The sequence below is a fragment of the Mytilus trossulus genome, chromosome 6 (assembly GCF_036588685.1).
Source record: "Mytilus trossulus isolate FHL-02 chromosome 6, PNRI_Mtr1.1.1.hap1, whole genome shotgun sequence".
NCBI classification, from domain to species: domain Eukaryota; kingdom Metazoa; phylum Mollusca; class Bivalvia; order Mytilida; family Mytilidae; genus Mytilus; species Mytilus trossulus.
The window spans coordinates 84,879,864-84,894,226 of NC_086378.1; the positions used below are offsets into that span (position 1 = coordinate 84,879,864).

Genomic DNA, 14,363 nt, shown 5'->3' on the forward strand with positions numbered 1-14,363 from the left:
AGAAATTATTGTACATTTATTTAGGAATTGTGAGATTGTTCAAACGTTCATTGATAAAATTGATTCATGTTTTTTTGTCAAATGGTTTAAGTGTTCCATTCACCATTAAAAATTTTCTATTTGGGGATATTACAAAATCATTTAGGGGGAATGTTGCAAATTTAATTTATATGCAGATAAAACAATATATTTTCAACTGCAAATATTTTAAGAAAGCTTTAACACTGCAGGCTGTGCAAAGTAAAATAAAATCTTTATACAACACTGAAAAATTAATTGCTGTTTAAATAAAAGAGTTGATATTTATAACAAAAGTGGGAATGCTTTTGCCATCCTTCTCGATGAATGATCAGATATTTTGTTTTACATTATATATGTGTACATAAATTAGTAGAAATAGAATTGTCATATGATATATTGTCTCTTACATGAGAAAGAACTACATAATTCATCTCTGCAAATAAATAACCAACAACAAATAAAAAACTTTTAATTTCTTTGAAATTGAATATTTAGCTGTCAATTATATATATTCAATTTTGTTTCTTTTTTGTTTCTTTTTTATTTATTTTTTAATTTGTTTTTTTTCCCTTTCTTTTCATAAATAATTTTGAATTCAAAATAATCTACGGACATACTTAAAATATATATCTTATATATATTTATTTTTTATTACTTCAACTACTCACATTATATATTTTTCATAACCTGTGCAGTTGTTATATTAGATAATTTAGTTTGATTATCTTAATGGTAAACTTCTTTTTTTTATATTCCTGCTATGGTTTATAATATATTTTTTTCAAATATGGAAAATTGTATGTATACTATTAACAAAAACTAACAGCTGTATATATGTTCCGGACCATATGAGTATTTGGACCATACGCGTATGGTCATGACCATATGGGTATATACTCATATGGTTTGACCGTACGCGTATGGGCGGGGTAGTTACCACTCTGTTACATTTTACTTTTAATACCTCTAAACTCGTCATATAATATGACCGTTCATTAAAAAGAGGCTATCTTATAAGTAAATTTATTGATTTATAGTATGATGAACAGATTAGTTAATTTTATATATAACAATTAAAAGTTTCACATAGTTAATTTTACTTACTTGTCAAAACAAATAATAAACACATTTTATACCGATGATATTACCGATTTGTTAAAGTTTACGAGTGAATGGCAACTTAAAAAAATAATTCAAAAAAAATCTTAATCAACTGTTACACAAGAAGTCGCTGGAAAGAAACATAGTTTACATAGTTGTCTTGTGAATATGGTGTTTTGCAATCATTTTATGATATTTGAGATCTAGAGCTCCTTAAAAACACCGTAGAAATATGAAAAGGATCATGCACAACCAAGACTTGAAAACGCCAAAAAAATATGAGACCATGTGAAAGTAAATATCACCCCAAGCCTACATGCAAGAATGTAATTAGCGAGGAAAACTGTAGCATCAAAATTAATTTTTTACGAAGTATTTGAATTAAAAAAATAATACATTGTCATGTAACCATCATTGTTTTTTTTAGATAAAGTTTATGAGTTATAGACAATTCACTTGGAAACCCAACATATACCATCACGACACTTACCAAAGAGGAAATCCTGGATAATCATAGGTCTGTTCTTTGTTCCTTTGGTATTTCAACCAAAGATGAAGAACTGGATCTTCCATCACTGTATTGGATACCTAAACTACATAAGTGTCCTTACAAACAACGGTATATTGCTGGGTCTTCCAAGTGCTCCACGAAACCCCTTTCTAAATTATTAACATCTATTTTATCAGCAATCAAAGACGGGCTTCAAAGTTATTGTGAAACTGCCTATTCTAGAGGTGGCGTGAATCAGATGTGGATACTTAAAAATTCCAAAGATCTTTTAGAGTACATACAATCTAACTCTCTTTCATCTTGTAACAGTATTAAAACATTTGACTTTTCTACTCTTTACACAAGTATTCCACATTCCAAACTAAAAGACAAATTAAAAGAGTTGGTATTACTTTGCTTCATAAAAAAGAATGGCCAAAGTAGATACAAGTATCTTGTCTTAGGGAGGGATAAATCCTACTTTGTAAAGAATCATTCTGATTCAAACAAAAAATTCTCTGAAACCGATATTATCAAGATGCTTGATTTCTTGATTGACAACATATTTGTTACGTTCGGAGGACGTGTTTTTTCAACAGACTGTCGGCATCACAATGGGAACAAACTGTGCCCCACTACTTGCTGACTTGTTTCTTTATTATTATGGGACTGACTTCATGCAGGAACTTCTTAGGAAGAAAGATAAGAAGTTAGCAATATCCTTTAACTCTACTTTCCGCTATATAGATGACGTTCTTTCACTAAACAATTCAAAATTTGGTGACTATGTGGATCGCATCTATCCCATCGAATTGGAGATAAAGGATACTACAGATACAGTTAAGGCTGCTTCATATCTTGACTTACATCTAGAAATTGACAATGAGGGTCGGTTGAAGACAAAACTTTACGACAAAAGAGATGATTTCAGTTTTCCAATTGTGAACTTTCCATTTCTAAGTAGCAACATTCCAGCAGCACCTGCATACGGGGTATATATCTCCCAATTGATACGATATTCCCGTGCTTGCATTTCCTATCATGATTTTCTCGATAGAGGGTTACTGCTTACAAGGAAGCTATTTAACCAAGAGTTCCAAATGGTGAAGTTGAAATCATCCCTTCGTAAATTTTACGGACGCCATCACGAGTTGGTTGACCGTTATGGAATAACCGTTTCACAAATGATATCGGATATGTTCCTTACGTCGTAACTACAATCCCCTTTCCTTTCATGAATTTGACCTACCGAATTTTACTTTTAACCGGATTTGTAATCACATAAGCAACACGACGGGTGCCGCATGTGGAGCAAGATCTGCTTAACCTTCCGGAGCACCTGAGATCACCCCTAGTTTTTGGTGGGGTTCGTGTTGTGTATTCTTTAGTTTTCTATGTTGCGTCATGTGTACTATTGTTTTTCTGTTTGTCTTTTTTCATTTTTAGCCATGGCGTTGTCAGTTTGTTTTAGATTTACGAGTGTGACTGTCCTTTTGGTATCTTTCGTCCCTCTTTTATGTACTTTTTATCATGTAATTTAAAAAAATACTTATACGGTCCAAATACTCATATGGTCCGGCCCGTTAATAACCAAACGAGTATTATACTCATATGGTCCGACCATACGCGTACGGTCGGACCATACGCGTATGGTCGGACCATATGAGTATTCGCATATGGTCATGACCATACGCGTATGGTCCAAATACTCATATGGTCCGGAACATATATATGTTATTTACTAATGTTAACGAGGCCGGGATAAGGTACCGGTACTTGATGTTTTCAAACTAACAAATGTACAGATTTCAATAAAATATGATAAATTAAAAAAAAAGTGTAACTTGAGACCCAATTTAACGGTTAGGTACAAGACTTAAATCTACGACTGATAACATTGCAATGTTTTGTTTATATGACGCCTTTTCCTCATTTCTTATAAATCTGCACCAAAAATATAATTTTCAAATGTGCGACCTAGATATGACTAAGACAGATATTGAATATTATGGTAAATTCCAAATAGGGTTGAGATTAATTTAGATTAGCATGGATCAAGTGTTATACTGTTTACACTAATTTGCTCGACGTTGTAGTTTCTACGTACTTTAATAACTTTAAAATCATTTTCTGCTTTTTGTATAAGCGATGAAATAGGTTAAGTTAAAGGTGCACATATCATACACTAACTTTGCATAGAGAGTGTGGTACTGGACAAGAACAAACTTCTCTAAACATAGTCACATTTACAGGTAAAAACATTCAAACACATTCACTCATAAACCTGTATAAAAACAATTATCAGGTTTGATAAAGGACTAAGTTCACTTATGGCACAAAATGACCTGAAATATCAACTTTGCCATACAACACCAAAGAGGTCACAATAGGTTCGTAAATGGGTCTATTTTAAAAGCCTTAATGCTAAATAAATCAGTTCTTTACATAAAAGTACATGATATTCTCAAAAAAAGCCCATTTTGAACATTTGTCAAAACATGATGATTTTGTACAATTTGTATACCTCAAAAGTTAAAAACCCTTTGGCCGCCACCTACGATCCAAAATATTTTGTCACCAAAAGATTCCAATTTTGACATAGAATTTATCAATAAAACTTTTTGGATTGTGGATGGCGGACAAATATAATTATTACAAAAAAGCAATAACAAAAATGGTAAAAATTTACTAAATTTACCCCAAAATACAAATCATGTTTATTTAAGGGGTCATAGCTTCAAAAAAAATTTCAGGAAGGTGCTAATTAAAGCATGTTTGTCTTAAATATAATCACAAGTATTTCTACGTGAAATTTGTAATTTTTGTGCCCGATTTAAAAAATATAAAAATATTAGGTCCAATTTCGTGAAACTTCTCCTTTATTCTCTTTATTTTTTATCTATCAACTACTCAATAAGGAAGTTGAAAAGGGAATTGAACCGACCTTGGCATTAGCAGAGATGGGTCTGATTACTTCCAATGTAATTGATTAAATTACAATTACTTTGTCATTTGTACGATTAAATTAGATTAACGATTACATCATTCTGAAAGTATCTGATTAAATTAATGATGACATTGGCAAAGTACTCATGATTACATCTGATTACAATGAATTTAAAAAAAAACCAATGATGTGAATAAATCATAACGTTTAATATAATACCATAGTATTTTTGAAAAAGGATATTTTTTTATATATTATGAAATGATAACTTCAAGCTTCATCTATTTAATAAACCACAAAAGTTCACTACATATTAGATTATAATGACCCATTAAACTTGATTATCATTGATCTCTGAATTGTTTTGAATACAATTGAATAATGGTTAATAAATAATTAAATATTTGTCTTCTGACCTCTTCCAGACTTTATATGTATTTCAAGGTTCAGTTTAAACAACATATTTGTCAAACTTTTAATTTAATTTGTGCTACATGTAATTAGATAAATTTTAATTTCACATGTCTGATTTATTTGTTATCATATAATTGCCCTACAGCTATACTCAATTGAAAACTGCAATACTAGCAAACATTAATTAGTCTCCTACCTGTTAATTCAAAGGGAAAAATCAAAAAATTAACAAAAGAATATACATTGTAAATCAGGGTTTATAAAGAAAAGTATTAATTGATTGTAACAGTTATTATCATATACTTAGACTAAATAACATATGATTTTTACTGTATGATAATAGCATTAATCCACCATTTTCTACATTTGAAAATGCCTGTACCAAGTCAGGAATATGACAGTTCTTGTCCATTCGTTTTTGATGCGTTTTGTTTTTTGATTTTGCCATGTGATTATGGACTTTCCAAATTGATTTTCCTCTGAGTTCAGTATTTTTGTGATTTTACTTTTTAACGTAAATTCCATATTTTTCGAATTGGTGCTTATCGGGCTAATATGAAAAGTTTATCACATGCTTCAAGTGTTAGCACATGTCTTGCCGTAACGTTATCGCATGGCATTCCGGTGATACTCGGAAAATTCCGAAAAATACACCTCAATGCTATGTTTTCACTGAAAAACCTGGGCTCACACCGAACAACAAGCTATAAAGGGCCCCAAAATTACTAGTGTAAAACCATTCAAACGGGAAAACCAACGGTCTAATCTATATAAACAAAACGAGAAACGAGAAACACGTATATATTACATTAACAAACGACAACTACTGTAGATCAGATTCCTGACTTAGGACAGGTGCAAACATTTGCAGCGGGATTAAACGTTTTAATGGATCCTGCATGCTTCTGTTTCAAGACAAAAATACGTGTTTACTTTTGTCATGACACTTTTTGTCAGTAAATTTAGAGGGTGTGTAATCATACACATTCACATGATATGTAATTTTGATTCTTTTTCATATTGCCAATGATTCCCATTTAATAATAAGTTTCGTGTCAGGATATTTCTTTGATGAAAAGTGGTTAACATGTATCTAACATTATACATAAAAGGTGTAAAGCAAAATATTTAAGTGAAAGTATATGTTATTTTATTACAGAGGGAAACATTGAGTCATTAAAACAAAGTCCAAACTTGATAATGTAAACATTTTATTGTATTTATAGCACAAATCAACCATATACTTGAAGACTGGAAGGAAAAGGATCAAATGTATATAAACACCAATGGAGCTGACTATGCACTGAAATGTATGAAGGAGAAGAGTTGTGTAACTATAACTGCAAGTTCTGGTGTAGGGAAGACAGCAACTCTCCGACATGTGGCATTACAGATGGCAGATGAGGGATACGATATTCTTTTGGTGAATGATCCAGGTGACATTGTCAAGTTTTACAATCCAAAGCAGAAAATATTGTTTGTGATAGATGATTTATGCGGTAACTATTCTTTCAACCAAATTGACATGAAAATTTGGGAACCTGTAATGGCACGTTTAAAGGAAATTCTTCAAACACAAGTGGCAAAGATCATTGTCGCATGTCGATTGCAAGTGTTTTAGGATAAAAAGTTTGAAACTTTATCTTTATTTAAGTCATGTGTCTGTAACCTGTTATCAGAGACATTATGTTTGTAGAAGATTGAAAAAATATTAATTGCTGAGTTATATCTCAAAGCAAAAGCTCCTAAAGTTACTAAATATTATGATGTATATGATTGTTTTCCACTGATTTGTAAACTGTACCATGACAAATCAGATATGGATATTACAAACTTTTTTCAAAATCCCTTTTCAGTTTACGAAGCAGATATTGAGAAGCTGTCAAAGAAAGGATGTAACGCAAAATATGGTGCTTTGGCTTTGTGTGTAATGTTTAACAACAACATAAAGGAAGAATTATTGACAGACGATTTAGACAAAGAAACATTAGCTATCATTGAACACACATGTGAGGCATGTAGACTCGACAAAGGGACATCGAGACTTATCTTGAAAGATGAACTAGATGCATTAAAGCAAACATATATAAAGAAGGAACAAAATATTTATAAAAGTATACATGACAAAGTGTTTGACTTTCTAACTTTTTATTTCGGACAGAAAATAATCCAGTGTTTAATTAAGTATGCACATAAGAGATTGATATGTGAAAGATTTCTTTTAGAACAACAAGAAGAATCTGACCAGTTCATAATAGTTGTGCCTCCTAAGTTCCATCAAATATACATGGAAAGGTTGGTTAACGACTGGTCAAAGGGGATAGTAAATGAAGTATTTTGTAATACGAATATGAACATTCCTAAATTCAAGATAAGATTTTTACGGTTATTGAATAGATTGGACAAATGTAACCAAAGACGTTTAGCACATACCTGTGATTTCGAAAACCAAGATACTGCACTGTTGTTGTCTTGTTTTGATGGTGATATTCCTATGCTTAGATGGTGTTTTCAACACGAAGTTGATTGTAATGTATATAGAAATGATGAGACAACTCCTTTGGAGATAGCTGTTCAACAAGGACATACATAAATAGTAAGGATGTTGTTAGACAAAGGAGTAGATTACAATCAATGTAACAAAGATCGGTGGTCACCTATGATGACTGCTTGTAGCAATGGTAATGCAGATATAGTCAATGTTTTGTTAAATAAGGGAGCCGATTACAATACATGTCACAATAATGGTTGGTCTCCTGTAATGATGGCTTGTGAAAATGGGCATTCAGAAATATTAAAAATGTTTATAGACAAGAATGTTGATTATAATAAATGTAACAAAGATGGGTGGTCTCCTATGATGACTGCTTGTAGCAATGGTAATGCAGATGTAGTAAATGTATTGTTAAACGCAGGAGCCGATTACAACAAATGTCACAATAACGGTTGGTCTTCTGTCATGATGGCTTGTGTATATGGGCATTCAAAAATAGTAAAAATCTTTTTAGAAAACGGCGTTGATTTCGATAAACTTGACAGGAACAAGATTTCACCCTTAATGACTGCTTGTTACCATGGACACACAGATATTGTTAGGATGTTGTTAGTCGCAGAAGTGGAGTATGACGAGTTAAACAATTATAAGTGGTCACCTTTGTTGTCTGCTTGTACAAAAGGACATACAGAAATAGTTGGGATGTTGTTAGACAAAGGAGCAGTTTGCAAAAACTATTCACAGATTGGACAGTCAGCTATACAAATGGCAATAAGACATGGGCATACGGGTATATTGATAATGTTGTTAGACCAGGGAGCCATTTATGATAATTGGTCATCTTTGACGTATGCTTGTGCATATGGAAATATTAAGATAGTGATAAAGTTGTTAAACAAAGGAACAGAAATTGATGAATTTAATGATGATGGTCAATCACCTTTAACTGTAGCCTGTACATTTGGACGAATAGATATAGTAAGGATATTGCTGGAAAGGGGAGCAAATTGTAATAGATGTAATAATGATGCATGTTCACCTTTAATGTATGCCTGTGCTAAAAGATACAAAGAAATTGTAAGGCTGTTGTTAGATAGTGGAGCAGATTGTAATATATGGAATAGAGATCTGTGGTCACCTTTAATGCTTGCATGTACAAATGGATTCACAGATATAGTAATGATGTTGTTAGATAAAGGGGCAGATTGTAATGATTGTTATAACTATTGGTGGTTACCTCTCATTACGTCCTGTTATCACCGATACAATGATGTAGTAAGAAGGGTGTTGGATATTGGGGCAGATTATAATACATGTGATCAAGATGTAGTGTCACCTTTAATGCTTGCCTGTGATAACGGGTACACAGATATAGTAAGGATGTTGTTAGATAGTGGAGCAGGTTGTAATAAATGTAACAACAAAGGGAGGTCACCTTTAATGTTTGCATGTGGTAGAGAAATCCCAGAACTAATAAAGATGATGTTAGATTTTGGAGCAGATTATTATAAATGTAACAAAGATGAGAAGTCACCTTTAATGATTGCCTTTAATAATGAATGCACAGAGATAGTAAGGATGTTATTAAAAGGGGGGCAGATTGTAATAAATGTGATAAAGATGGGTGGTCACCTTTAATGTTTGCATGTGGTAAAGGATGCACAGAAATAGTGCAAATATTGTTAGAAAGAGGAGCAGATTATAATAAATGGAATAGAGATGAGAAGTCACCTTTAATACTTACCTGTTTTAATGGATGCACAGAGATAGTAAAAATGTTATTAGATAAAGGGGCAGAATGTAATACATTGGATCAAGTTGGCTGGTCACCTCTTATATATGCCTCTTTTGAAGGATACACAGAGATAGTAAAGATGTTGTTATATAGTGGAGCAGATTGTGATAAATGTGATAAAGATGAGTGGTCACCTTTAATGTTTGCCTGCAGTAGAGAATTCACAGAAATAGTGATGATGTTGTTAGAAAGAGGGGCAGATTGTAATAAATGTGATAAAGATGAGAAGTCAGCTTTAATATTTGCCTGTGGTAAAGGATACACGGAAATAGTTAGGATGCTGTTAGAAAGTGGAGCAGATTGTAATAAATGAGATCAAGTTGGATGGTCACCTCTAATCTTTGCAACTTTTAAAGGATACACAGAAATAGTAACAATGCTTTTAGATAGAGGAGCAGATTGTAACAGATGTGATAAAGATGAGAAGCCACCTTTAATGTTTGCCTGTTCTAAAGAATACACAGAGATAGTAAAGATTTTGTTAGACAGAGGAGCAGATCCTAATAAATGTGATAAAGATATGTGGTCACCTTTAATGCTTGCCTGTGGTAATAGATACATTGAAATAGTAAAGATACTCCTAAACAGTGGGGCAGATTGTAATAAATGTGACAACAAAGGGTGGTCACCTTTAATTCTAGTCTGTGATAGAGGGTACACAGAAATAGTAGAGATATTATTAGATAAATTGGCAGATTATGATAAATGTGTTAAACAGATATGGTCACCTTTAATGCTTGCCTGTGGTAATGGATACAAAGAAATAGTCAGCATGTTGTTAGACAGTGGAGCAGGTTGTAATAAATGGGACATAGATATGTGGTCACCTTTAATGTTTGCCTGTAATAAAGGATACACAGAAATAGTAAGGATGTTGTTAGATAGAGGGACAGATTCTGATAAATGCGATAAAAAAGGGAAGTCACCTTTAATGATTGCCTGTTTTAACGGATGCACAGAGATTGTAAAGATATTATTAGATAAGAGGGTAGATTGTAATACATTGGATCAAGTTGGATGGTCACCTCTAATCTTTGCCTCTTTAAAAGGATACACAGAGATTGTAAAGATGTTATTAGATAGGGGCGCAGATTGTGATTCATGCGATGAGGATGAAAAGTCACCTTTAATGTTTGCCTGTTCTAAAGAATACACAGAGATAGTAAAAATTTTGTTAGAAAGAGGGGCTGATCCTGATAAATGTGATAAAGATATGTGGTCACCTTTAATGCCTGCTTGTGGTAATAGATACATTGAAATAGTGAGAATCCTGTTAGACAGTGGGGCAGATTGTAACAAATGCGACAAAGATGGGTGGTCATCTCTAATGTTTGCATGTGAAGAAGGAAGCACAGAAATTGTAAAAATGTTGTTGGATAGTGGAGCAGATTGTAATAAATGTGATCAAGATGGGTGGTCACCTTTAATGCGTGCATTTGGTAATAGATACACGGAAATAGTAAGGATGTTGATAGATAAAGATTCAGATAATGGTTAAATGTGAAAGTACTTTTATTAGTGAGTATCATAATTCATGGTTTTATCAAAAGTTAAATGTTTGTTTTTAAAATTAGTAAATTTTTATTTTTTGAATGAAAATTAAGAAACCTTGCAAAACTTAGATTTTTGAAAATAATTATGCAATTTCTGTCGAGCATGCGATTTCTGTTGCAGAAAGCTCGAAATGGGGATAGTGACCTGGCGAAGGAGGCGTTAGTAAACTTCGGAAAAAACTTCAAATTTTAGGTTGAAGATTTGTGTATGGATGCCTTGTGCTGCGACGTTTTCATCTGCCTTATGTCCATTTTCATTGACTTCATTTTCATGGTTCAGTGACGTCTTTAAAAAGATTTGTTGTAAGGTTAATTACTTTCCAATTATGTTTAATAGGGTATTTTACTATATTTAGTAAGGCGTAATTTGCAAGGTCCTCGTGTACGTCAGAAAGTTATTAATTGACCTCATCTTCAGTTCATGGATCAATTTTCAAGGTCGAGTTTTTATCCCCATTTATTCTTTTTAAAAGTTAATAAATCAATCTTTACTATATCATCTAATGGGTATTAAAATAAGGTATTACCTAATTTTAAAACTTTATAGATTTGTTATTATAAGGTATACCCTCTCATATTTTCAACCATAAGGTTCCCCATTTACCTCAAGTTCTCCGAATGTATCGTCAGCTTTGTAGTCAATATTTTGGTACTGACATTATTCATAGTGTAAAATCACAAAAAAATAAAATACAGAACTCCGAAGAAAATCTTTCTCAAACGGTCTTTTTTATAGATTAAGAAATTTTATAGAAACGTTACAATTTTCACGTGTAAAAAGTTAGCTATATTTAGATCTTTTGTTTTACTTAGGTTCTTTTACTGATACAGGAACTAAGGTTCCTCTTCATCAGTCTCTATATCTAAATCCACTTCCGGTGATTGGTGATTTATAGTCTTCGTACATCATTGTTTGGTTCTTCCAGTATTTGTCTAGTCTATTCTTAAATGTATTTGTGTTTGGTGATGTTTTGTCAGATACCAATCAATTGTTTCGGTAGTTAAGCAATCTCGACTTTCAAATATTTAAGAAGATGTTATATGACAATCATGGAAAGGAAGCTACACTAGATAAAATGAAATTAATTATCATAATCTTTATAATCGAACAACTGAATTGCCAGTTCTTTTTTGTATCTAGGAAATAAAACTGACAAAACTGTTAAGAACTATCACATTAAAATGTAAAACTGGGGTGGTTTTTTTTTTTATTAATTCAGACTGTTCATAATTATCTTGATTAAACTGATTATGATTGAGTACGTTCGTTTGAAAATATAAACAGTCATCCTATACAAAATAGCGTATTATTGATGTTCATACTACAACTAGTTTTGTTTATTCTAAATATAGTAACACAGCTATATTTTGTGCAAATTGAATATTTTCTCTACAATCAGGGTACATTAAAGGATGAAAATAAATAGGAAATTCGTGTTACATTTTAAAAAGATATCAAAACATTAAGTCATAAAAACAATATTAGGTCAATGATTAAAAAATAAACTTTTTTTGTATTTTTCACAAATCCTGGAAAGGGCTCGGTAAAACCTTGCCTTTTCCACAGTTTCTTATCCTCATACAAAAAGGTCTATATTGGTCTGACGTTGACTTAATATTGTGTATCTATGAATTTACAATTTTAAATATTAATTGTTTATAAGCTTACAAATTCAGCATGAAAAAATTAACACTAATTTAAGCAAAAAGGTTATGGACTGTAATTGCTTGATACAATACAATTTGCATTGTCAGGCGAGCCAAGTATTGTTATTTTCTATATTTTTTAAGATATTAAAAGAGGGTATTTGTTTTTATATGTTTGTATTAATAATGGCTTGTATATACAACAAATGTCATATATTCAATGATTTATCAGTAGACACATATATAGTTATATAAATAAACATTTATCTTATTAAACTGTGTAAAAATTTTCTTTTAATTTTGTTTTATTACCAAAAAAATGGTATAGTTCAAATGAATACATAATATATAAAAACAGAAATGAACCTTTTTACTGACTTTAATAGTTTGTTTTAATGTTGTGTTGTTACACTACTGTCTCAGGTTATGAGAGGGTTGAGCGCTCACAAATGTTTACCCCCGTTGCATTCTTTATGTTCCTGTCCTAAGTGAGGGGACTGTAGATCAATAGTTGTTGTTAGTTCATGGCTGTCATTGGTTCATGTATGTCATATTTGTTTTCGTGGTATATATTTCGACGTTAGTTTTCCCAAATAAATTGCTTCATATTTTTTTTTATGTCGGAGGCCATTCAAATACACCTATACGGTATGGGATTTTCCCATTGATGAAGGTCATAAGGTTGTCATTAATTACTGTCATTCATTTCACTCTAACTCTGGTGTAGAGCTGTCTGATTGACACTCATATCACATGTCCTTATTTTTATAATAAGTGTTTGAACCTCAATTGGTATTGGTAAAAACTGTCATAAATAGACGGAAATAACTACAGTAAAACGACTAGCAAACAATTACAACATTCAATTATTCACAATTTTAGTTCATCTGACCTTAAAATATATTTATACTTTCTCATTCTCTTGTCGCCCATTGTTTTAGTCCGTCCGTTATAACTTGTCCGTCGTCTATTGTTTTCAAATCTTCTCCACCGAGGAGGTAAAGTGTTACCAAATGTTAATAAAGTTTACTGGAATGCTTCTTACTGTATTGAGTTTCAAAGATATATCCTAGGATATTATCGATCATCAAACATAGTTGCCGTAACTATTGGTAAAGGATTTTTTTAAAAAGAGGCGAAAGATACCAGAGAGACATTCAAACTTACAGATCAAAAATAAACTGGCAACTCCATTGCTAAAACGGAAATATATAGTACACAAAACACAACATAGAAAAAAAAAGGCTTAGCCACACGAACCCCATTATAAACTGGGGGTTATAAACAACATGTGTTGAGTATGATAAAGTATATCTCCTGTGAAGACTTCAGAAGAATTGGACAACCCATTTTTGTTTTGCTTGTGGAATATCGAATTTTAGTAAAGTCAAAGTGTTAGGTTTGTATTTTTAAAACTAACTCATCACTGTATTGGATACCTAAACTACATAAGTGTCCTTACAAACAACGGTATATAGCTGGGTCTTCCAAGAGCTCCACGAAACCTCTTTCTAAATTATTAACATCTATTTTATCAGCAATCAGAGACGGGCTTCAAAGTTATTGTGAAACTGCCTATTCTAGAGGTGGCGTGAATAAGATATGGATACTTAAAAATTCCAAAGATCAATTAGAGTACATTCAATCTAACTCTCTTTCATCTTGTAATAGTATTTAAACATTTGACTTTTCTATTCTTTACACAAGTATTCCACATTCCAAACCAAAGGACAAATTGAAAGAGTTGGTATTGCTTTGCTTCATAAAAAAGAATGGCCAACGTATATACAAGTATCTTGTCTAAGGGAGGGATAAATCCTAGTTTGTAAAGGATCACTCTGATTCAAACAAAGAATTCTCTGAAACTGACATTATCAAGATGATTGATTTCGTGATTGACA

At 32.0% G+C, this 14,363-nt stretch overlaps 3 protein-coding genes across 3 annotated transcripts; all 3 read left to right on the forward strand.

Annotated features, from left to right (window-relative positions):
- The first annotated feature begins 7,575 nt into the window (after positions 1-7,575).
- On the forward strand, positions 7,576-9,105 carry LOC134723078 (ankyrin repeat domain-containing protein 50-like). The gene has a single exon (XM_063586717.1). It carries the CDS (start codon positions 7,576-7,578, stop codon positions 9,103-9,105), a length of 1,530 nt encoding a protein of 509 aa, XP_063442787.1.
- On the forward strand, positions 9,105-9,575 carry LOC134723079 (ankyrin repeat and SOCS box protein 3-like). Its single transcript, XM_063586718.1, has one exon. The coding sequence runs from the start codon at positions 9,105-9,107 to the stop codon at positions 9,573-9,575; it is 471 nt and encodes a 156-aa protein (XP_063442788.1).
- Positions 9,576-9,638: 63 nt separating this feature from the next.
- On the forward strand, positions 9,639-10,760 carry LOC134723080 (ankyrin repeat domain-containing protein 50-like). The gene has a single exon (XM_063586719.1). The coding sequence runs from the start codon at positions 9,639-9,641 to the stop codon at positions 10,758-10,760; it is 1,122 nt and encodes a 373-aa protein (XP_063442789.1).
- Positions 10,761-14,363: the final 3,603 nt, after the last annotated feature.